Source organism: Anser anser (assembly GCF_964211835.1).
Source record: "Anser anser genome assembly, chromosome: 1".
In the NCBI taxonomy this organism is placed as follows: Eukaryota; Metazoa; Chordata; class Aves; order Anseriformes; family Anatidae; genus Anser; species Anser anser.
Window position 1 is genome coordinate 215,125,660 of NC_139720.1, and position 25,199 is coordinate 215,150,858.

At 44.3% G+C, this 25,199-nt stretch overlaps 1 protein-coding gene across 3 annotated transcripts in view; it reads right to left on the reverse strand.

The window, feature by feature from the left end:
- NUP98 (nucleoporin 98 and 96 precursor) overlaps positions 1-25,199 on the reverse strand; it is a 37,601-nt gene that overhangs the window by 1,872 nt on the left and 10,530 nt on the right. For all 3 annotated transcript variants that reach the window (XM_083816870.1, XM_083816868.1, XM_083816869.1), the window contains exons 11-32: positions 24,941-25,033; positions 24,407-24,547; positions 21,660-21,793; positions 19,909-20,096; positions 18,536-18,652; positions 16,928-17,232; positions 15,671-15,784; positions 14,859-14,997; positions 14,403-14,580; positions 13,802-13,966; positions 9,550-9,726; positions 8,632-8,785; positions 7,407-7,827; positions 6,525-6,754; positions 5,961-6,230; positions 5,213-5,370; positions 4,823-4,966; positions 3,586-3,728; positions 2,834-3,055; positions 1,646-1,887; positions 999-1,153; positions 402-513 (exon numbers count right to left, since the gene is read on the reverse strand). In XM_083816870.1, the coding sequence (XP_083672996.1) occupies positions 402-513; positions 999-1,153; positions 1,646-1,887; positions 2,834-3,055; positions 3,586-3,728; positions 4,823-4,966; positions 5,213-5,370; positions 5,961-6,230; positions 6,525-6,754; positions 7,407-7,827; positions 8,632-8,785; positions 9,550-9,726; positions 13,802-13,966; positions 14,403-14,580; positions 14,859-14,997; positions 15,671-15,784; positions 16,928-17,232; positions 18,536-18,652; positions 19,909-20,096; positions 21,660-21,793; positions 24,407-24,547; positions 24,941-25,033 (4,002 nt within the window). The remainder of the gene's footprint in view (positions 1-401; positions 514-998; positions 1,154-1,645; positions 1,888-2,833; positions 3,056-3,585; positions 3,729-4,822; positions 4,967-5,212; positions 5,371-5,960; positions 6,231-6,524; positions 6,755-7,406; positions 7,828-8,631; positions 8,786-9,549; positions 9,727-13,801; positions 13,967-14,402; positions 14,581-14,858; positions 14,998-15,670; positions 15,785-16,927; positions 17,233-18,535; positions 18,653-19,908; positions 20,097-21,659; positions 21,794-24,406; positions 24,548-24,940; positions 25,034-25,199) is intronic.

Consider the following 25,199-nt stretch of genomic DNA (forward strand, 5'->3'; position numbering starts at 1 on the left):
AAACAGACTTCCTCCCTGAGCATAATCAACATTTGGCCTTATTCTTCAGAGCAGATGTTTTTCTGCAGGTAAGCTCACGTTTTATCTGGCACTGTAACACTAAGTAAGGACAGGACACTTCACTGCTTAACCAGAGACGGCTTTAAGAGACGAGGCACTGGAAGCCCAATTAGCCAGGTAACAAAAACTGCCTGAAACAAAGACAGTTTGTTACAAAGAAACAGTAGCTGCATGTACGGGAACCATTAAAGCAAAACACAGCTCACTTCACCAGCTACAGGCCTCCTTTTCTGCACAGGCAAAGAAACAGACACCGGCAGCCTGGGCGACAGCCAGTGCTAGCTGGATCAGGTTTTAAACTGGCTTTCCCAGCAGGGTGCTCGATATTGGTGGTACCGTACCTGACTGAGCCAGCCGGTCCTTGGCGTTGTGGCACTGTATCTGCTCTATCCTGTTGCACAGCGACATCACTTTGGTATGCAAATGCTCCAGCTCGTATGCGGAACAATCCAGCTGAAAGCACACGTAAGAGTAGACAGTCAGCCTCAGTGCATCCAAAGCCTTCTACAAGAATCACTGCCTGAGTTCATTCCAAGCTGAATCTGTCCGACAGAAGACAACGTGTTACAGCCCGTTTGAATTCAACGCCTTAAGCAGGGAAACAAGAAGTCTGGAACTGAATTAAATGGGCCTGACACACAGACTCCCGGTTAATTAGCTAACTGCTAGCTTTGTTCCTCCTCTTGCGCTTATCTCACTGCCATGCCACGTAACAGCAGGTTTTCAGGGCAGAGACCACATCTTATTTTCACATTACCACCATCTCTCTCTATATTTTCAGATGCATGAAATTCTGCCTGCTAGTGTCTGTAACAGAAACACTAAGTTAGCAATGAACACTGAGGAAAAGGTTTCTCTAAAAACGAGACTCTGTATAAGCTTCCAAATGGTAACAAAGAAAAGAGGCAGGAAAGAAAAAAACTGTTTCAGTTTGTTACCTGTTGAATCCTATCAACCATCTCGATAACATGAATGTAATCTAGATAGACCAGCCCTGCCACCTCCCAGTCCTGGATGAGCACGCTGCGTTCGGGAGCGGAGAGGTCTTCCAGGAATCCTTTTAGGTACTTGTAGTTCTCATTAATAATAGCATCTAAAGAGAGCAAACGTAAGTAACTGAGCAACGGGGTTTCTTATCAAGTCAGTGATATTGATCATTAAAGAAAACAGCTGTCTGCTGCACTGTCAGTTTCCTAATTCCGTGACTATCAGCCACAACCACAAGTGTTTACCTGATTTATGACCTACAAAAGACAAGCCCAAGGCCATTCCATTTCCTAGAACAGGGACACCCATAGGATCAGCACTCCAGGAATGCTACTGCTGCCCTTGTTCCCCGAGGCACCTCTGGCACAGGAAGGTGAGCGTGCAGGAGGTTCAGCACTACTCTTCTCACATGTTTGCAGTGATGAATCATTGTGCCAGGTACCAAACGAGAGCTATTTTGAAACAGCCAGCCACTCTGTACTGCCCCTCTTGCTAGAAACAGTCCTACTGCTTCACATTATCGAAAACCCAACGACTTCCTTTCCAATTCTATTTGTGTGTACTGTTCAGAATGGAAAAAGAACAGGAATAGACTCACCTGAGGCTAAATGCCTGACAACAAGCTTGTGACACTGGTTCCAGTGCCCAGCCTTGAACAAGAAGAGGGCTTCTTTATGCTTGTCACCCTCCATCTTCGCTCGAACAGCCTTTGCTTCATGAATCCACTCGGCAGGGACGCAGAGCCTTTTTGTCAGGAAGGTCTCCTTGGCCCACGATTCGGGTGTCTCAGACAGAAGGCAGTGCCGATTTAAGAGTTCTCGCACTGCCTTTTCGCGTATGCTGGTGGGAAGAGAGAACAGGTCATCATTCCAACACGCAATCCTTCGTGTCCCACCACCAGAAGATGCGCCTCAACACAAGTAACTGACGGCTGAAAGCAGCAGCAGCGGACTCCATTGCACTTGGGCTACAGCAGAGGCACAGGCATTACAGGCGGTGAGCCAGCCCCGCCAGGCCTTTAGCTGTCTTACTTTAGATACTAAGAAAAGTTCTACGATCAACTCTGTTACTTCAACACACGTTGAACACTAAGAAAGAGGTCATCACTAGTGCTTTGCAACATCGTAAATGTTGTAGCTTAAGACTATTTTAATATGATTCATGACCCTAAAAGCAATATACAAGCTTTACTCGAAGTTACGGCTGGAAAAAAAGAACCTGATGCAATGTATTAATTGCAACTGTAAACACTAATAGCCTCATTTGGGGAAGGGTGTCTCTTGCTATTATTTACAAGTTTAAGACAAATTTTTGGTTCACTATATATTTCACAATAGAAGCAAAACATGTATTTTTGTGATTCACAAGGTTCCCCTTCAAACCACACTTGTTTCTGTTCAGCTCCAATTAGAATAGATGCAATATTTTGCATTCATCATGTTTTCAGGCAAAGTTCCTGAATGTAGTAAGCTTCCTGAGCCAGAGAAGATAAGCAGATCCCACTCATTTTGATATCCTGATCCGTTTCTATGGAACAGTGCAGGAGTCATAGTTGTTACAGCACAATGCTACTTAACATCTGACAAGACACGTAACTAAGCAGAATTATGCACACCACTGTGTAATCTGGCACACTTTCTACAGTTGGCACTGAGTTCTCTAGCCTGCAGCTCCAACATCATGAGAGAAGATATAGTAATTACGGTATACATGCCATGTCTATAAAGCAGAACAATTTATGGGCTTTTTTCGGCATTGTAAATAATAAAGAAAAGCTTTCACTCACTGAGTATCAGGCTCGTGCAGCAGTACAAAAACAGCCCATTCCCAAAGGCCTTCGCTTTCAAGCTGGGCAGCATAGCTAGCATTCAGCACTCCCTGCCCCTGCTTCACGAGGTGGGTGTAGTTCAGGGCTCTGAGCACCTCCCACAGGTGCCAGCTGAGACGACAGTCTACAGGGTCGGATGTTATACTTCTTGGATCCAGCAGCTGGTCAAGGTCATAGTGCCTGTAGAGAAAAATATTTGCAACATAAATAGCTAACTGTCTCCAAACAAAATCAAAAATACTGATGCCATTTAGTTCCTCTCCTTCCCCGACCTCCAATTATTATGCAAGTTGTGTGGATTTATTATTTTTTTTTTTTTTTAAAGATGAGAGCAACTGTTAAAATCCTTTTGCTCTTTGAGTCTGCATCCAGACTGTCACCACCTTTTATTCTGTACATGCTCCTCCTGCAGACTTCTCAACGCCTTCAAGTAAGACAACTACAATGAAGGCAAGATTATTGCAGAAAGTTGCAGAAAGCACGTAAGAAAAATGCAAACATGTTCCTAAACTTGAGTTCAATCATCTACTCCACCAGCAGTGACAGCAGCAGCACATTCTGTGATTCTGTACGCTCAAGGCAGATTTTTGACTATTTCAAAGTGGTTCAGTGAACACTGGAGTTGATTTCATATCGCTAGTTTAGGAACCCCATTAGTCACTGCCTTCACAAGGTTTTTCTGAATAGTTTTGAACCATTTACCCACATACCTGTCACTGTAGAGCTTTAACAAATGGAAACAGACATCTCTCAGAGGTCTTCCTGCATTATCGTCGTCTTCGATTCCACAACCAGAACCTTCTAGGTAAGGAGGCAGGGGGCAGCAGGCGTATTTTTCAGACTCTAGTGTGTTCTAAACAAAAAGTTTAAAGACAATACTTTGAACACAACACATTCTGAATTCCACAGAGCTCCGCAGACTGATGAGCAGGCTTTCTGCTCCAGAGCAGAAGGTGCACCCTTGTCCACCTGCACTTAAAGACTACATAGGAGTTACATACTAACACAACACTACGAAGAAAAAACTAAATGCAAAGTGCTTTTGGAGGTTTAACTGCATCTCACACTGCACTTTTAAAAGCCACTGTGTGGAGAGACACTCAGTTCTCACACATACCACCCATATTCCTCAACAGTTTTAGAGCTGGAAAACCACATAAGCCTTGATCAAATGAAAGACGGTGCATCTCTGCAAGACTTCTCTCTCTCTGAAGCAGAGTTTTGACAGCTACGTGGCACCACTGGACGCAGACAGTTGGCAAGAGCCATTTTACTGGGCACTGGAAACCACCCCCGAATTCTAACCTAGTAGCATTATCTTAAGTTCAAGCCATGGTAAAACCGAAACTTGTTCTTTCCAGTGTACAGCAATAAACAAAGGTTGCATAACATGCAGCCACACGCTGCCTGTAGGACAGCTTCCACATTTACTGCAGGGACAACAAGCGTAACAGAGGGCGGGTGGTTTGGCAATGACTATTTTAGCAGGCAGCCGTATATTTATCACCTCATAGGGAAAACTGACTGGCTATACCTAGTCCAGTGGTCTAGTGTGGTTGCTCCACACTGTTCTAATTTTGTCAAGCTGCCAAACAGCAGGAAACACTGAAAACAAGTGGGAGGTATGCTTGAAATAAGTCACTAACGCAACAACCTAAAGAGCAGGTCCTAAGCTTCAAGACTGTGACTCGAACTACCAACACGTCCAGCCCCAGGGGTTTATTTCCATCACACAGAGGGGAAAAGGAAGATCCTTATCAAAGAGAACTGCTGCAGAAACTCATCACCAAGAGGGGTGAAGGAATCTGATGCTGTGACAACCGAAGTAACAAATCCATACTCAGCACCTCAGCAGCACTACTTGACTGCTCACAGAAGTCTCTGCGCAGCACCGGACAGTCAGCGGTACCGAGTGAAATCTCCTTTTACCCAGGCATGTTGACCTACCTGAAATGCTGACTCGTACATGGCAAGGGCCTGGGAAATAGAAGCTGTTGGAGGAAGCAGGTACCAGAGATGGACGGCCATGCAACGCTTCCAGTCCAGCTGCGAGCACACGTTGATACTTATTCTCTCAGAGAGCTGCCACACCTAAAGAAATAAATTCCTAACTTAAGTCAAACTTACCACACAATGGTTGGTACGTACTAGACCAAAAGGGAGCAAACCGCAACAGTAAGAGATGCCATTAGTAAAACAAGCAAAAAACCCAGCAGGTCAACACCTTGTACTTCTTTCCTACAGCACATGCCAGGGTTGACTCTTACAACCTGAACTTACTGCTGTCGGGACGTGGAAGTCAAGTTAATGACAGAACAACGGTGTAGCAGAACTTACGGGTTTCCCTGCAAGCAGTGCAAAGATGCGCAGTCTCTCTTCCTGGATGAAGCAGTCTGTCTGCAGCCTGTGCCAGTCCACCAGCTGCATGGTGAGGAGGTCGCGGAGGGGCTGGCTGCCTGCTAGCTGGGAGAGGAGCAGAGCAAGCCGGTGGTCACCTGGAACAGGAGACAACAGCACATTGCTGACACGTCTGTGCCACAGCTGCTTGTTTCTGAGCCCTTTGCTCAGCTTACAGCTGCACAATTATCTAGTCCCTTGTGAATTAAGCCACTCCATAAACACCTAATAAAACGGGAAGGGAGGAAGACAAAGAAATAGGAAGGACAGACTTCCCAGACAAGGCCAAATGAATGGAAAAGTTTTGAGATTTGAGCTGACATAAGAGACCAAGAAGAAACTAGATATTAAGGTCTGAAAATATGCATTTTTTAAACACACACAACTAGCTTAACACAAGCTCAATTAAAAATAAAGAACATTCAGAGAATATGCTATGAAAAAAATAGTTCCAAATGCAATACAGCATCACTTTCCAACTCTAAGAGAACCAACAAGAAAGCCTCCATGAACACAACCCAATCTGTGTGCAGTAGATAAGCCAGACTCTACCTTAATCAACATCTCACATGGAAAACTCAGTATTCAGAGTGACTAGTTACTCACTAGGAGCTCCCGAAGTTTAAGTTTTCTTTGTATCTTTACCTCCCCACTTCAACCCTGAAAAAGCAAGACTCAAGCATCTTACCTGACTGCTGTGCCAGTCTGCAAGCCTCGCCAATTCTCCTCCCAGTAAGGAAGCTGAACACGGCCTCTACGTGGTTATCATGTCGGGACAGAGAGACCTCCTCATCAATTCGTCCCGCAGCAGTCTGTGACAGCCAGCGAGAGAAGGCTCTCCTGCGTTCCAGGGCTAGGTTGTATTCACTGGGTTCCTCCAGGATGGCTTCCAACTCCTTCAAGTTCCCCCAGATTGCTTCACATAACGTCCATGTCAAGCACCAGTGCTTCACAACGGCTGTGAGTACAGAGTTATCCAGTCATAAGGAGTAAAACCAGAAGAATATTTAGAAAAGAGTCACAATGTTTTTAGCGTAATCTAATAAGATATCACGTTACAAGTCAATGCAGGAAGTCAATTAGCCACCCAAATGCAAACACACACGTTTATGCTTTCAGAAAAAACACTGAGGTAAAGTCAGTTTTTGTTTTATTGACATTCAACTGCTCTGATGTAACTTGAAATTAACCTGAACTGGACAGTTCTCCAGATTTACTGCCATCACTGTGAAAAGAATTATTCAACACTCACTTTCTGTCACAGCAGGATCCTCAGATGCCTTTCTAACCCAGTCAGCATAGTCATGGATAACAGAAACTCCTGGATTGGGTGCTAGAAGAGGACACTGCTCATCCATATGGACAGTGCTGTGTTTCAGCTGTATCTCCAGAGGGATGAGATACAACTGTTTGTCTCTGTCCATCTTCCTTTGCTCTAAGCTCACTTTCTCCACATGAACCTTGAAGGAAGATTCTGAGAACCTGGAGAAGAAAGAAGAAACACAGGTAGCAATGTTCTGAATTATTTTCCCTATGAGCCAACTCCTACCACGGAGCAGTTGCATTATGCAGCTTGTCCTAATTTTAACGTAATGACAACATGACATATGATCCAAAGTCAACAGCTATATACAAAGAACCTGGTTACACAGCCTGGGATTCAGAACCAGACTTTGGCAAATAAATCTCACTGAACTGAGTTCAATGCAGTCAGAAGGCATTAGCACACCTCACCACAACTCGGTGCGTTTTGTGAGAGCACCTCATTCCGTCAGCAAATCAGATATGCTGGAGAACCTCAACTGAACAAGCCATTTTGGAAGTCCTGAATAGCAGAACACTTCCTGGACATCAGTTTTGAACTTTGTCTTTAAACCTTTATTGGATGACAGTGCTGTTTGTATGTTAAAAAATAACTACTCTTTATTACGATATTTCAGTTTTTTAAAACAAATTTTTGTGAAGCAGCAACATAAAAGATCCCCCTGGCCAACATGATCTTCCATCTTGCACCCATTCTATATATCAGGAAGAGTATTACACTGAATTTCAGGAAGATGCTGACTTAAAATCAGGACTATTTCTAACATTAAGAGAGTATGGAAGAACCACCCCGAAGGAAAATACTACTTACAATTTGGGAGCAACTGGAGCAGGCAGGAATCCATATTCCACAGACTCACACTGAGTATCTTCCATTTCGCTTGATCTACTTAACTGATCTCCACAATTGACGAGTGTCCAGTTGGGTCCCCAGCCAACACGAAACGAGCGCCCCATGAAGAGCGCCATGTCCATCAGCAGCTTCCCCTTTCTGTGGGTGATGGACTTACCCAGAGGTACTAGCCCCTGCTGTCTGCGGACACCCACTGTTTTCACCTGTACCTCTGGGACCGACGGAGGAACGGCGAACGCAGATGCTAGCGGAGAAGCTGCCGACCAAAGGGCAGCAGAGGGGGAACTGCTTGAAGTCCTCAGGCCCTTGAAGTCTTGCACAGCAGCGCCAGCAGATTGGAAAATTACATTAGCAAATTTTGATTGCAGCAGCCCACCAACTAGAAGGAAGAAGAGGGAGGAATATTTAACTGAAAGGATGCTCACTCTTCAGCTGCACATTTCTGGTGTTTTAAAGGTATTTCAATACTTCGTAACCAGCCAGTGAAAACATTCACCGTGATTTGTGATGGTAACGCACAGCTAAGCATAATTACTTGCAGCATTGAGAACCAGGAAACCCACTGCACACAGCCTAACTCGTGTTATCCAAGCTAAAGTACACGGCAGCACACCAAAAACAGTACATACATAAGTCCCACCACAAAATCTGGGATTTTCAAAGAAAACGCTAATTTAACCAATATTGTTATAGTTAGACCATGAGAACAGGAACACCTCAGAAAAAGAACACATTGGTTCCTACTAAAAGGAACAGGGCTGGACCCATACCCACAGGTGCATTTCAGGTCTGCCCATTCAATTCAGGGACAGGGAAAGGGCAGGGGATGATGTTTAAGAAAGCACTTCATTATTTGTTTTCCCCCTCACTACCCAAATCTATTTTATCTGGCAATAAAGTAGTTTTACTCAAGTCAAAAAAGCCTGTTATGCCTGCAACAGTAACTGATAAGCAATTTTCCTGTCTTTATCTCAACTCGTGAGCTTTTTCCATTCAGTTTTCTCCCCCATCCTGTTGAGGAACAGGAGCAAGAGAGCATCTGGGTGGGCATCTTGCTGCTGGCCACAGCTAACCCACCACTGCACACAACTGTTCTGCCAGGTATTCAGCCAGTGATAGGACTTGGCCTATTAATGTTAGAATTACACTCGTTCTTCATGCAGCATGTGGTTTCCCACAATACCTGAGCATCTTTTCTGTCCTTGTGCTTTTGAAATAGGGAGCCTTGGAGAACAGATCTCTTGAGAAGTATCCATTTTTATAGGTTGCTTCCCAGGATAATGATCCAGGATCAAATCTAGGTCATCTTCATCAGCAAGCAAGGAAGCTTTCATAATCTAAGAAGGTGAAAAGTCAAGCCTGCATGTTAGCAATCCTTCTATTAACATCTCATCAGCTCCTTTCCCAATAAAGGTAACTTCTGCACATCGCATACAACCAGTACGCTCATGCCACAAGTGTTTTAAGTAAAAGCACACAGTTGAGGAGAAATGGAAGCAAGTTGCCAGTTGATGATAAACATTTACAAATGACTAGTTAAGCCACTCTCACAGTACTTGGTAGGATGGCACGAAGACTTCTGATAATGTTTTCTCAGATCTTAGCTCTGTTTACTTCTATTTCAGCTTAAGTAATAGTTGAGAAGCCCAAGACTATTTCTTCCTTACAAATTAAAAAAAAAAAGTAGAAGCCCAGAAGCGTTCAAGGTATTATCCTCTCATCCAAAACCAAAACCACCACAACAAAATAAAAAAAAAAACAACAAAAAAACAACACACCAAATCAAGAACAGCTATCCTTTTACCTTCTTTTCTTCAAACTAGGCTTGAGGCAATCCTAGCTAGATAGTAGCTTATCACTTCAGAACTTTGAAATCTGAATTCTAGCCTTCAGATGCTTTGCATGTCGGCTTTCAACTTTTTGTATCTATAAACATGTCCCCCAGACACAGAAGCCTAGCATGCAAGATGCAATCACACTACAGATGCAGCGCACAGTTTATTACAGGCTGGTATATAACTAGCCTTGGGGGGCAAACTGAGAAGTTACTGACAGATACTACAAAGTCCTCTCTGTTTTGGGGGGAGTACAAGACACTCACCTGTAAGACGTGGGGGTTAATACCCAGTGTTGATGCAATATGGGTTGAAGCAGGCACTGCCTCCTGCTCTTCCATCATGTTATCTTCCAGAACGGACTCCTGGGGAAGCTCCTGGGTGATGTCTGCCATGTCACTGTCCAGCTCCACAACCCTGCCCAGCTGCTCCACTTCTGGGGTCTGCAGACACATGCAGAGGCCACGTCAGACAACAACAGAGTTCAACAGTTTGCTGAGAAAGAGCACTTAATAGCTTCAACAATCACCTGCAAACGAAGCGGAGTACTCCCTTGCTTGTGTCAAAACTCCAAACTAAGTTTAGGGAGGAATATATAACCTGTTCCCATTTTCTTCACAGTTGTAACAGTGTAAGTTAAAGTGAAGAAGTTTAAAGTGAAGAAGTCACAGTTTAGTTGTGTCCTTCTGAAGTTTACCATTTTCTGGTATTCAGTGTAAGAAACTGCTCTTCAGCTTTCCATTTTCACGTGACCAAAAAACGGAATGAAATGACCAAAAAACAGAATGGGGCTTGTGCATCCTGCCTTCCTTCCCCTCTCTCTCACAATGATATCACATGAAGAAAAGTTTTCTGGGCCCGAGTTTAACTTGGGACATTTTAGATGACTGAGCAGCCAGTTTAAAAACAGTGATTCTCTGCATTAATTTGTGGAACCAGTGGTAGCTGATGAGGAACAGGTGAGTTCTGTAACACTGCTGTGTTTCCCCAACTGTGACATTGTACAATATTGAGTTTATATTCCACCAAAAACCTTCACAGAAGTTTTAGATATACACAGTCTCCTTCATGATCACATAATACTGGGTCATGGAGTGTGTTTGTGTGCATGTATATTTACTTTTATTTTAAACCAGGGCAGAACTGTTACTGGACTGGAAAATTGTGAAAGTTGTTTTCTTTTTTTTTCCTAATAGTATGCTGCTGTTCATCAGCAGTTCAGAAGTTAAATACAGTAGTTTTCTTTCAGTCTGCAGCTAAGTTTCTCTTGTCTGCGCCTAGTCCAAGGCAGGAGGACGAATTCATTTTGTGATTTTACTGAAGGCAATTGCATGGCATCATCTTCGCGATGAGCCTGAAGTGACCTCTACGCATCTCCCATTGCTTATGAGAACTCAGCCTCAAAGTGCAGGCAGGGCCAGGAGAAGTTCATCCCGTCCGACTGATAAGCAGACATCAGAAATGAACCTTGAGCACTGCCCTCAGCTCTAGCTGGAAGCAGTGCGCACAGCTCGCTTGCTGTGGTGACAGCCAGGTCTGCTGGCAGCGTATCGCAGCGATCCGCTGAGCCCCTCCTCTACCAGGTGTGGAACACAACAGTGCTACGAGCACTTCAACTGCTCTTCAGCTTTGCTACAAGGAACTGTTCGATAGCACAAACCCCCTGGAGGATGCCATTCGGTGCTGGGACTGTGCAGCCAACAGGTCGGGCTGAAAGAAGCACCTGCACCACGATAACTGCCTTCCAGGCTCTAGCTGGGTGACCGACCTCCTGCACGCTGCCTTTGCTTCAGCCTAACCCTCCCTGTCCCTTGCTGAGGAGCGCCCTGAGGAAGATCCATGTGTACAGCTTACACGGGCTCCAGATGCAGCCACGTACAGAGCGGTGGAAGCAATGCATATATATGAGCAAGGAAACCATGCTAAGGAACCTAAGAGCATATTCAAGTGGACTGCTACTTAGCTCATTAAGAACAGCTAGTAAGTATGACGACGGTTATCAGATGAGGCAGGTAAAGTCAGACTAGGGGGTCTGTAAAGATAGAACTCGATGGCAGACGCAGAAGCAGCATTAGTGAGTGGTATTTGAGTATGCCTGCAGCATGCAGAACAGATTTACAAGTCAAAACATGGTTATAAACAGAAGTTTCACTACTCCCTTCATTGTGCTTTAATGCAGCAAGGCCCCTGGTGTAGCTGTTTCCTGTGGGCCTTGCAACATTAACAAAATCATGAATATTCAAGTTAGTGAAGGAAGAAACCCCCAAAACTAATTCCTAAAAGCTTCCCACAGACTAGAGAATATTATTTTCAGATGCTCTACACACCAAGAATCTGCCGAGTTTTCAAGACATGCTATGCAGTTCCTCAGAGGTTTGGGGAACTGACCTAGATGTTCTTCTTATTTTCACAAACAAAAACCTTCGCTAATGGTATACAAGTCAAAGAGGTTAATTAACAACCAAGATAAGTTTTTGCTAAGTATTCTTGAATCTACACGACAGGTCTGAATAAATCACACATACTCCCAAGTATTTTTGACTGCTTAAAACATCAGCTCTGGTCCCAATTAACACGAATAAGAAACAAATAGGAAGACTAAAAGGTGTCACACAGAGGCAAGTCTGCTAGACAACCCTGTGTTCATCTCTTAAATAAAATGTAAAGTAGATTCCTTAAGTATTTGCAAGAGCAGGATGAACTAGCAGGTTTTAATTATCCAGTGAGCCAGGTGTGACAATGCAGCAGCTGTTAACTACTTCCGGATTCTTCTGGACCCACAAAAGGTGACAGTTCACTTAATTTGTCACTACAAAAGTATGCTCTGCTCAACAAATGGACTGTGCTGTTGCTGGCCTCCTGTTCATAAGGTGATCAGGACTCTGCCACGGGGATTCCTGAAGTGCACCAGTGCTGGCTTTACTGAAAAGCACTTACGTTAACTGCTGCCAACAGACCTGTATGTCCAGACCCCTGCAACCCGCATGGAAACCTAAGGCGGTGTTGCAGAAACACATAAGCCTTTGCAGCAGAGGTTGAGATTAGACCGCAGACTATATAACATTAAAAGCAATTCCAGGTTGGTTTAATGAGAATTCCTACCACAAAAGTAACAAAATTATTCTTTTGTGCAAGCAGTGACGAAGTATGGTTTTCTGTTTCTCATGAAGCAGTGAGTAGACCCTTGTACCCAAGGGCTCTAAGCTACCCAAAGCCATTGGCAATTGCAGAGATGCTGCTCAAATGGTTTCAAAAGGACAAGACCCAGTACAGAAAAATGGGTGTTCAAGCTATTTGACTCATGCTGTTCTTCCTCCTTTGACTTCAGAGGTACAGAAAAAAACCTCTCCTCCTTTGCTCCCCATGATCTAAAGGGGTCAGGAACACCGGCCGCATGCCAAGCAGCACTTTGGCACATGATCTATGCCTCAGCGAGCTGCAAGCGTGGAGATCTCCTTTCACTGCTGTCACAGATTACTGAAGGGTAAAAACAAAGCCTGTTGCTGTGCCTGAGCAGAAGTCCTCCCCAGCTGCTAGACACCTTTCTGCTCAGTCTTACTGCATATCCTAACTGCTAGGGTTTATTTTTCCCCCAGCTAGGTAACCAAGAGCCTAGTTTCAGTCTCCTGCTCTCTGCACTTGCATGCTGTTCTATGACAAGTTACTTCAAAAAAACCAACAAAAAACCCTACAGGTAGTTCAGAAACATTTGCCATTACCACCTCACATAAAGAGCACATCCTGTCCCATCAATGCCAGGATGCCTTCCAAAGAAGCTGTTTTTCATCCACCATGAAGCAGATTCTAGTTTAGCTTGACAATATCCATACTAGCTATATTTGGAAAGTGTAAGAGTATCAGTCTAATTAGTCTAACCTTTAAACCCAGGAGATCTTGGTTTGAATGAAGGTAACACTAGACCATAAGGGGTTACCAACGAACTGGATAAAATGTTACCTTCCCTACGTAAGGCACACAGGCATACCACTGAATATACATCACAAAAATTTAGAAGCAATCCTATCCAATTCCAATACACTTCAAACTCCAGTGCATAACCAGCCTTAAAAAGTAGCTTTTAATAAAAATAGAGCACGTTCTTAAAATATAAAGCATACAGTCTTGCATACTAAATGATGGTCAAGTCAAATTAATGCACAATGTCATTCTCAATGCAGGCATCACAAGGCATTATAATTATATAGAATATAATCAATATTCACAAAAACAAGTTGTTCTTCCATAGGTGGCAACTATGCCAGATTAAATCTAGACCAGAATCTAAACAAGAAACAAGAGTTTAACACCTTCCCACCCCCCCCCATCCTCAGAAGGGATTGTCAAGTATCTTAAAAAAACACACAAACACTCAAAGAGGTCAGAAGAGTTTGTGCAAGTTCGTGTATGGTTTTGCTGTTTGCTTTCCAGGCTAACTGTAACATCAGCAACCCCTCCCCAGGGGCCAGCTATTCTTCAAATATTTTCTGAATTCCCGTTTAGTCATTGTCCTCCTTCTACCTGAGATGGAGGCGTGGGCTTGCCATTTAGGGTCATTTGCTGAGGTGGCAGATGCCCTGGAGGTGGCACAGGCGTGGTTTTTAACTTCTTTGTGTCCACTTTTAAAGGATGCTCTTCCTCTTCCTCGTCTGAATCTTGCAAGCCGTACTTGGAAAAGTGTGCCACCTGCGTAATGAGAAGAACAAGCGTGTCTCACCTCAGAAACAAGATTTCAGACACTTACTTCCAAAAGGCCCGAACAATGAGCTGGCGTAACTGTCAGCTTTACAGAGCAGTTGTGACAGCTGGAACAAATCCAGCTTCTGTACAGAAGAACACTTGCTGTACACCTGCCTTCAGGGGATCGCAGAATGGGTGAGGTTGGAAGGGACCAGCGGAGGTGACCCGGCCCAACCCCTTGCTCCAGCAGGGCTACCCAGAGCCGCCCATCCAGCGCCACGTCCAGGCAACTTTCAAATATCTCCAACGCTGGAGACTCCTCCACCCCTCTGGGCAACCCGCGCCAGCGCCGCGTCACCCACAAAGTAAAGTGCTTCCACTGAAAGCCTCCAGCTCTTCAGAGAAGTTTTTACTGGTTTGGTTGGGAAAACAAAAACATTACCTTAAACACCCAAGATCCGGTCTCCGGGCGGTATTCCTTGAATCGAGCGCCCTGCTTCCGAGATACAGACTCCAGTCTACCTTCATAATTCATCTCTGCAAGTCGCTCAGGGCTTTTTATCAAGCAACGAGATGTTTTATCTGTAGGCCAAACTCCATCTAATGTAACTTCAGCTCGTCTGTTAAAGATGGAAAAGTGCATGAGAGACTACAAGGTAGTGATGCAAAGCTATTAAGGTACACACAGGAGATGAAAATTGACCATGTTGACTCAAAACAGCTTTTAAACCAGGTTTTGGGTTGAGAAACTTTAAGATGTCCAGCAACTGTACAATGCTGCAACCTGAGTGCACACTTCAGATTTAGATTCCTTGGTAGCTGCCTGCAAACACAGTATGCTGTCAACGTTATAAAAACATCCTTGCTCGCTATTAAGTACATTTGTAAAAAAAATTACCTATTTAAACCTTCGCCAATAGGTGGTTTTCTTTCATCGTCAGGGTAAACAATCACTTCTTTCCTACGGATATGTACAATGTCATCCAGATTTAAGTTAGTTAGATTTACTTCTCCTTCAAAGTAAATTGATCCATAACCTGTAAAGCAGAACAAAAGGTGACCAAACATCACTCTTTGCTCATGAAAATAATCTTATGACAGACAGCCTAAGTTCCTGCCGTACTCCTCCTTTCCCCAGCTTACCACCTACCTTTGTGACGTCTCCAGAACAGAGTACGAGTGCCTCCACTTCCCAGTGTGAAAATGCTGAAGATGTTAGCAACTTTTTTAAGTCAACACTTGCACAGAAAGCTTTTTGTATCGATACTGCCCACACAAGTACGAAGCATACCCTTGGCTTTATAGCACATTTAGAAAAGTGTTCTAAAAATACCATACGTTATGATTTTATTTTTAAATAAAAGCAATAAGGAATATAGTTCAGGCTGAAGGCTCTTCACTACAGCTCAGTTACTGCCTACATTTGAGCTTACTGAGATGGAAACAGTGATGCGACATGCAGCCTGCTCCAGCAAGTTTGCTGCAGGTGCTTTTTTCATTTTCACATTCACTTTTTTCAAATCATCCCATAACACGGGTTGTTAGCACTACCAACCTGAAAGATTTCTAGTCTTTGGTGTAAGCTGTTCACAATGCAGGAGCACTGCTTATAATAAAGCTGAAGGTACGGAATTCAGATTCACGTTCCATAGCTTTAAAAAAACCTCACTAGTTCAACTTTAAGTAACTAGAAAAGCTGTGTGTGCTTACCTTTACGGCCTATGGTGAAGTCGGTCACAATACATTCATTCCTGTCGTTGGTAAATCTAGCAAGCTCCTCCATAGACGGGATGGTGTAGTAGCCAGCTCTTGTTAGAACAATTCCTACAATAGAAAAAAGTCAATGAGAACTGGGCTAACAAACAGCAAGATCACCAACTTTACCATTTCAAGAATTTCAGTTGTCCAGGCTCGCAAAAGAAATGGAATGAAGGTTGCAAACAAACTGAGAATCAGTACAACAAAAGCAAACAGAGAAATGCCTTAATTTCAGAGCCTTCATAGCAAGTTTAAGACAACTGCTACGCCAAGTTTTTCCAGACACAAACAGCAGTACTTGACAGAAACACTCTTCTAGCTTTAATGATTTGGGAGCAGAGGTATCTGCTGACCAAGGTAAGCATCTTCTGCATTTAACAGTCTCCAATGCTCTTTTTGCTATTGATTTGTCTAATGATCTTTAAAACCTACATAAGCTTTTATATCCACAACTTCTTGCCATTGTGGCTTCTGAAAACATTTATTCTCAACACATCACCTGTTGCTTTTATTAGACATACGTATAAACTGATAAACTGAAAAGGAGGAACAAATCTTTTCTTCTTCACCTTTTCCAGACCACTCACATTTAACAAAACTAACAACCCCCCACCTCTTCACCTATAAAGCTATATATAAGCTATGAAGTCTTCGTTAATTGAAAGCTACTCAAGACCTCTCAGGGTCCCCCCCCCCAACACTTCTCCACATTCTCTAGTTTTAGTACCACACCCTGAGACCAGAACTGAAAGTACCAAAACAGAGCTGCTAGAAAGGTCCATGGAGACACAACCATATTCCATGGCCCCCTCCTTTCTCGGCAACTTCTAAAGTCTGCACGCTGGTATTTACTAAGCATTTAAATAGATTTATAACCAAGATCTTTTGCCTGAACTGTAGTCAGCTCTGTCTGCTATGTAGAACAACTACAGATTGGGTCCTCTTCCTCCCTTTCATGAAATCAAACTACATCAGTCTAACATAAAATCGGGCAATGAAATTTAACTGCTTAGTGACTCAGCAGAAAAAGATTCAGCATTAGATAAGACAACGAAAAACATGATTTGTATCTGGAAGAAAGCAGGAGGGACAGAAACAAAAAGCTGAGGATCTGGAACAGCAGAAGAGAACTTTAAAGAAGCATGCATGAAGTGCTGTCAGGAACTGTCTGTCTATAAAGGAATTGCTGCTGCCCACCCACAATCTAACCTGCAGGATGCACATGATGCATGGTTTCAGTCTCCTCTTCACGTTCATCTTGAAGGGAATCGTCATGAAACGAGGCATCTTCACTGCTGCCTTCCAGACCATTTCGCAAGGCCGCCCGCATGTTCAGAGCCACAATGGTATCGTCCACGTTGTTCTGGTGTTTGTGCACGGTGTTCTCGGGAGTCTGGGGGATGGGCTTGGCAATGGGGTTAGTGTAAAACCTGGTCACTTCATGGTGATCCTCCTCTTCCTCTCGCTCACCATCTTGTCTGTGGTTTTCATCAGAAGGTACTGACAAAAAGAACCTAAAGAAATGAAAAACAAATCGCATTGTTTAGCTTTAACAAGCTCAGCACTAAAATTCTCGTGTCTTTTCATACAAAAAGCAAACACTACCACCCGATGAACGGCAGAAACAGCAGATTGAGTAAAGCATTTAATACTTTTTAGGACTGAGGTGGTTATACAAGCAAGTTTCCCCACTCCTGTAATCAGTTTTTACTTCTAGTAGCTTTTCTAGTAGCTTTCAATGAATTCAAAGTGTTGAGCTGGTCAGGAATCTTTCCAGTCTCTGATAAAAAAGGGAGTTCATCTGAAACATGCCCAGAGACTTTGAGGAAGTCAGTGTACTGACTGGGGCAGGACAGCCTAGAGTTTTCCTCATTTTTATTTTTCAACAACTCAGGTTAGAAGGGGTCTTCAAGATCATCCAGTTCCAACCCCCTGCCATAGGCAGGGACACCACCCACCAGATCAGGTTGCCCAGGGCCTCATCCAGCCCGACCTTGAACACCTCCAGGGATGGGGCATCCACAGCTTCTCTGGGCAGCCTGTGCCACTGCCTCACCACCCTCTGAGTGAAGAATTTCCTCCCAACCTCTCATCTAAATCTGCCCTTTTTTTTAGTTTAAAGCCATTCCCCCTTGTCCTATCATTATCTGCCTAAGTAAAAAGTCACTTCCCATCTTTTTTTTATAAGCCCCCTTTAAGTACTGAAAGGCTGCCAGGAGGTCTCCCCTGAGCCTTTTCTTCTCCAGGCTGAACAGCCCCAGTTCTCTCAGCCTTTCTCCATAGGAGAGGTGCTCCAGCCCTCTCACCTTCATGGCCTCCTCTGGTCCCACTCTAACAGCCCCACATCCTTCTTGTGCTGGGGGCGCCAGAACAGAGGGGGACAAATTTAATACGCAAAAACAATCTTAGTAATATGATACATTCAGATTAGCGAAGTTTCCTTGGAATTCCACCTTACTGAGGAGGACTAAACAAAAGAAAAGGTTTCTCTCACTTCAGGGTCAGGTTTAGCACTCAAGTGGCCTAGTCTCTCCCTACAGGGAATGAGGAGAACCATATCCAGAAAAGTCATCCCTCTTTGAACTCCTGAGTTTGGGTGGAATGAAGTGGGAATGAAGTGGCACGTGACTATACAGGAAGAACAGATGACTAGGTTAAGAATAAACGAATCTCACAGTACGTCAACTGACTTCCAGTGAACAGCTAAGATGGCATCCCTCAAAATAACTACCTACATTATTAACAATAATTTAGAGACAGGCATAACAAGTTTGCATTTCTTGCGAGCAGAAACACCTGCATCGCCCATCAACATACCGGTCTCCATTCTCTGGATATTCTGACGGAGAAGCCAGGTCTTCATTTTCACGATTGACAGGTGAGAACAGACTGCTGTTGTTGAGATTCTTCAAAACCAACTTTTTGATGCTCTTCCTAAGAAAGGACAAAAAAAAAAAAACAAAGGGAAATTAGGATATATCCACTGCATAAATATATACTTCATGCTTCATTTGAGTGTTCCAGGGACCAGAAGCCAGTTGTGTAAGACCTGCTTCCACACTTTTTATACACAAAGCCTTCTGTAAGAGCACTGCAGTAGCTGAGTTACTAAGTTTTTTTTGTTTGGTTCGTGTTTTTTTTTTTTTTTTGAATTTCGTTCAAGGCTTTGGTTTGTGAATAACTATAAAAAAACACAAGTCATTGAAAGCTTCAAAACCCAAGTTCAGTAAACCACAGCATTATCCGTTTTTACAAAATGGTGCCTTTCCACCAGAAGCACATAACCCTGCACAGAATGTCTGTCCCACAGGTGCAGGCTTTAGCACAGGGACACTTTAGGAGCAAATCAATGGCCATGCTAGGACTCACTGCCTGCAGCGTGAGAAGTCACTGAAGACCAACACCAATTACACCTGCAAGAAGAGTTTAAGCATCTGTTTTGTCCTGATTTTTTTGTTCATTTGGTGTTTTTCAGTAAAACACTGAGAATTTCATACTCTGCTCTCTCCCTGGAAAGTGAGCAGATGTTTCAGGCTAAATTAAAGAGAAACTAAGCTCATAAAGATTACAAAATGTTATTTTTAAAGTGTGTGTTTAGAGGGACTTTCAGTGACTGATTCATCTTTCTCTGAAGTATTTGTTTGTTTTAAGTAAAAACAAAAGCTTTCTAAAGCCCTTTTCAATTTGATTGCCGCTGGTATTCTTAAAGACCGAAACCAAAAGCTTCATGACAATAGATCCACAGCACTGCTATTCACTTCTCACAGAAACAGCTATGAATCTGAAAGAGAACCAGCATTAGGCTGTGAAATCATCATAAATCCTCCTTCAGACTGGTGGCATTAACAAGCCTAACGACTCTTCTATTTCAGATGCAGGAAGCTGCAAGCTATACTAACTTTTGTTATAACAACTTCTGATTTCATAGACTCTTCATTCCACTCATCGCCACATTTTACAGCTTATTTGCAGCTAGCAGTTTAAGCTGATGATTGTCATCTCCTCCACAGAAAATATTTCTCTCCAAATTATACACAAGTTCTGTTATTGCTACTCGTATTTGAGCCAGGCCACAAGTGATGGGATTTACAACACTACAAAGGACTTAACCTGATCAGAAGAACTGGAGTGATACTACAGTTATTCTTGTACCGCTTGCTCCCTCTAACATACACAAAATAAACACTCACTTGGGCATGAATGCGCCATTGGATAGGGATGGCTCATCATCATCGAGACCATCAAAGAGCTGCGATTTAGCAGAGCCAGCTGACTGCAAAGCTTTTGGTCGCACTCTGGTCGCTGGACGCGGAGTCAATTTGTAGTGGGTGGGTGTCGTTAAGGCCTTCTGAGCTGCTGGGTTTGTCGGTTTCAGCCTCTGAAACACAAGGAAGTAGCATCAGAGTTTCCATACCGTGTACCATAAGGTTAGCTAGCCAAGGACTTATAAAAGCAAAGAGCATAATAAGTAAATGGGGAACCAATAAACCAGGACAGACACAAAAGCTGGCTGATGACAGGTAGTGCAAACAATGTTGAAGACCAAAATTCCCCAGTCACGCATTGATGGGCCACCAAGAAGCCACAAGCACAGCTTTCAGAGAGGGCCAACCTGGACTTCAAGAGTTAGGGCGGAGAAACAGGAAGAACAGAAGGATTTGGGATATTCCAGGAGGTCTGGGGAACCACCTAAAACTTCAGGAATGCTTAGAGGAAGGGAATGGGGGAGGTGCAACGGAGGGGGACAGAGAGAACGAGTATAAAACAGGCTGGTTGTGTGTAAACCAGTCAGTACACTTCTGACTTAAGCCCCACGCCTGATCACAGCTCTCTCCCCCATCTTCTTATTAAAACCTTTCTTAACCATCTTTGTGTTATCTCACCCTAACCTGTGTGTGAAAACACAACTGGAGACAGGCATGAGGGAATTTGGGGCAAGCAACTGCAGTTGTCCTGGCAAGGATATCAGACAGGCAGGGGAGCGGTGCTGATACTGAGGAAACCACAAGCACAGGGTGCGTGTGAAGTGAGCGGAGTGCCTGCACCTCTTTGCAGCAAGCCGGACTAGGCAGCAGGTAGGAGAGCTGCAGAGCAGGTGGGAGGGCTCAGGGCTTGGGCAGGGGGACTGGGCAGACAGAGGGGCAACGCGTGCTCGGGGGATCCCCGAGCGTACAGGCGAATCACTGTGAGCCCGGGCACTTCCGCTGCAGACCTTCAGCCCTTATCACCAAAGGAGGAAGCGCCTTGGCTGTCTACGCTCACATTTTATGCGAGTCCTCGCAGCGTTACATGTGGGTGCTGAAGGCAGTGCCCGGCCCGTGGCTGTGCCAGCTGCCTCAGTGTACCGTGTGTACGCGCACACGGACACGCGCATGTCTGGGATACGAACCCGGCCTCCCAAATGGCCGGGCCTGCAAACGGAAAGCAGCAGCCACATCCACCAGCCTGGGAAGGAGCCCCCTGGGTCCAGGGGAGCACTGTGCTGGGCTCCGGAGCTGGGCTGGAGGAATCCCCAGCCTCTGGAACTTGTCAGGGCAGCGGCCATTTATAACATCCCTTAACACTTGAGTCTGAGAAGTGTGCTTTGTTGGTTTTTAAAACAAACCAACAGCTCAAGACTGTCATAAGCCATGCTCAAGCTAAGTACTAAAAATATTCCAAGCATAGACAGCTACCCGTCTTTATTCTCAACTAGTAGCAGTGAGCATAACAAACTCCCAAGTCAAGGCTCTGATGTACCAGAAGCAGTAAATAAAGCACCAGCATAAGCTTGTCCTGGATAGCATTAAAAAACAAAACAAAAAAAAGCCTGGCACCACAGAGTACAGGGATGGTAGGTCACTACATTACTCACTGTTCATCTTAAGCAAAGACATAACAGAGAGCACAATATATGAAGTCATTTCAAATGTTTCCCAGAAAATTAGTTTAATACACTCACCTCTTCTTTCTTCTTTGGATCTGACATGGGGTTTCTGAATAGCGGGGAATCTCCGAAGGGTGAGTAAGTCAAGCTATTGAGATGCTGCTGAAGGACCGCCTGCTGGGCAGCTGATGCATTAGGGTCTGTCAGCGCTATAAAAAGAACGTCTGTTTTTAGCACGCAACAGATTTATCAATAGAACCAAGGCAGACAGAAAAGGCAACCCCCAGAGGCTCTCCTCATAGGAGTTCAGATTTCTGTATTAACTTCAGCTTTCTTTTTCCCCTGCTCTTCAGTCCCCATTTCTACAGAACTCTGAAGGAAGAAGTCACATCCTGTTCCCTCATTAGTGTTTGGAACCCCGTTCACTAAGTTTTTATCTGGGAAAAGCTGAGGGCATGGAGTTACCCAACAGCAGAATGAGCCTGGCCTGCCAAAACCTTTAATTAATACATCTGATTTCTGAAGCATTAGTAAGTCAAAGCTGCTGCACTGATCTAACTTACAGCTCTCTGCAAAAAACGGCCTCTGAAACTTGTCCATTTCCTGACATCTACTTGTAGAATTTTAACAGGAACTAAAAAGTGTTCACACTATGAAACATTTAAGCAACATAAAGCACCCTAATTTTAATTCTAAAAAAACAGACTGAAACCATGCATTCCCAGAGATGACCAAAACCACTCTCGGAAACAACACCTTACTGTCAGACAAAGTCTGCGAGGAGCTCAAGAGGAGAGTGTGAGACAACTGGTTCTTACCAGACTGAAAGCTGTATGAACTGAGCAAACATTAACCCGTGAGACCTTTCCCTAAGCTGTGCCACTGAAGGCAATACCTACAGAAGTGAATACTCGGACCACCTGCTGACGTACATCAATGAAGGCTCAAGCTTAGAAAATACAGAAATACAATGGAAGCAAGACAAGTACATAAAACCTGACTGCAATATTGAGCTAGGCAATACACCTGCTATATTGAGCAGGTATTTTCTCCTGAGCTCCCTCCTCGGTCAAATCTTTCCTGTTACAAGTAGTACGCCAAGTAACTTTAACAGGTGTTCACAGCAGCCCAACATGGCTGAGGCTGGGGGCACCCCTGGGTGCCGCTGCTCACCCCCTACCCCAGCAGGGCCCCGTGAAGCCACTCGCCCAGCCCCACGTCCTGGCGGCTGCCGGAGACCCTGCGGAGGAGCCCCAGCCCCTCTCTTATCCTGCCGACTGTACAGGATAGCCTACTCGGAACATCCACTGCTCTCCCTTTGTCTACCAGACCAGTCATTTCATTACGGAAGCTTATAAGGTTGGTCCAACCTGATTTCCCCTTGGGGAATCCATACAGACTACTCCTGATGACTTTCTTGTTGCTCACGTGCCTGTAAATGGTTTCCAGGATTAGTTGCTCCACCACGATCCCAGGGACAGACCTGAGGCTGATGGGTCTGTCGTTCCCTGAGTCTTCCTTCCTGCCCTTCTTGATGGCAAGACTGATATTTTCTTTCTGCCAGTCCTCACCTTTTTTTTTTTTCCCTCCACTCCACACTTTACCATTTTTCATAATTACTCAACGTTTGAGAGTGGCCCTGCAATGACATTTGCCAGCTCCCCCAGCACTTCTGCACACATTCCCTCCAGGCCCACGGGCTTATACATGCCAGGTTTGCTCAAGTATTCCCTCACCTGATCCTCTTCCACCAAGGGTACATCTACCTGCCTCCACCCTTTCACCCTGGTTTCTGAGAACTGGCCTCACTGGTAAAAACTGCGGCAAAAAGGGCGCTCAGGACCCGAGCCTCTTCCTTGTCTTGTGTCACCAGGTCCCCAATCTCATCCAGCAACAGGCCCACATTTTACCCAGCCTTCCTTTTGCCACCCACACACGTACAGAAGCCCTCCTTGTAGCCTTTGACATCACTGGTCAAGTTCTGTATAGCTTTAACTTTCCTAACTTCATCCCCGGATACTCAGTGTCTCTGTATTCCCTGCAGGTCACCTGCCCTTGCTTCCACCTTCCACACGCTCCTTGTTCACCTGTGCAGGCCTCCCAGCATTTTGCCCGTTTTCCTGCTCGTTAGGATGGACCACTCCTGGGCTCACAGGAGTCCTTAAACATTAACCAGCTTTCCCACATGGTGCTGTGTACCACCCCCTCCTTCCACACCACCCAGTTTAAAAACATCTTCCCAAAATTGCCACCTCAGCGGGGCTGGAGCATCAGTTACGTATGCTGTTCATACGAAGCGCTCAGGTCTGCCAAACAAGATGAAGACCGCTGGAAGCGGTGCAGTTCTAATTTACAGAATGACAGGGAAGTGACTGAATATAAAGAGCAGTCATTTGACCGATGGTACACCATACTTACTTGTTAAGTCTCTCTAGCTCTCCTAGCTAGGATCACTGAAGAAGCTGATGCTACATTTCCCCCCCACCCTTTATTACATTGTAAAAAGCACCTACTGTTGCTGCCCCAAAATTGATTGATGAGAAACATCTTAGTAATACTGAAGAGAAAGCTTTAAAATAGCTGCAACTATTAATAATGTTAAGTAACTTTGAATTGCTTCTATTTTTTTTTGTATATACATACAAACACAAACAATTACCAGGAAAAAATGTCATGGTCTATTGAGAACAGAAGTGGCCCCAAATAGCTGCTCAAACATTCTTTTTCTCTCCATACCATTTCAGGGGGATGTATCTCTATATTTAGGAATGTTTGAAAGAAGGGAGGAAGCAGCACCTAAACTTGGGTTAATGCACACTTACCTACGGCAGGCTGAGGGGCTCCGAAGCCCAGAGTAGCAGTTGATGTATTGAATCCCGGTGCTCCAAATGCTCCTGTTCCCAGTGTTCCACCAAGTTTAGGCTGGGTATTTCCAAATAAAGAAGTCTGTCCTGCCCCAAGAGCTATGGCAGAAGAGGAATGTTATTCACTATAACACCGTGACAAATTTAGAAGCCAATTTATCCCACAAAGAATCAATTATTTGTTAAATTGCAAGAAAGATTTGACATGCCCATGTCAACTCAAGACTCATGTGGTCGGACCACCAGAGACTTCAGAGGGTGCCACCAGTTTTCTGAGCCACTGGCCACCACCATAAGCAATGCTGCTTGTAATCTCTAAAAGGTTACTGAGTACAGCGTTATCCTGCTCTGCTTTGTTCTGATTTGAGACAGAGATTCATGACTTCAAGGTAAAGCATCTAGGGCCAATACTACGTTAGGGTTAGCACGTAATACACATGGTGTTTTATTATCAAAGTTTGAGGACTATGCTTAAGCTGATAAACTGTTTACCTGTTCCAAACCCTGTCCCAATTCCAGTTCCCAGAGTCCCAGTTGCAGGCTTATTTCCAAATAAACTATTTCCAGCGGTGTTGGCACCAAAACCTTCAAGGACAGAAACAGTAACTCATTAATCTAAAGCTATGAAATTAAAAACATATTTAAATAAATAAGCATCACCGGCTCAAAGACAGCCCTACCATAGTTAAGGTCAAAATTCACGCACCATTTCCAGCCATGCATGTTAAACATGCAGCAAGAAGCGACTTAA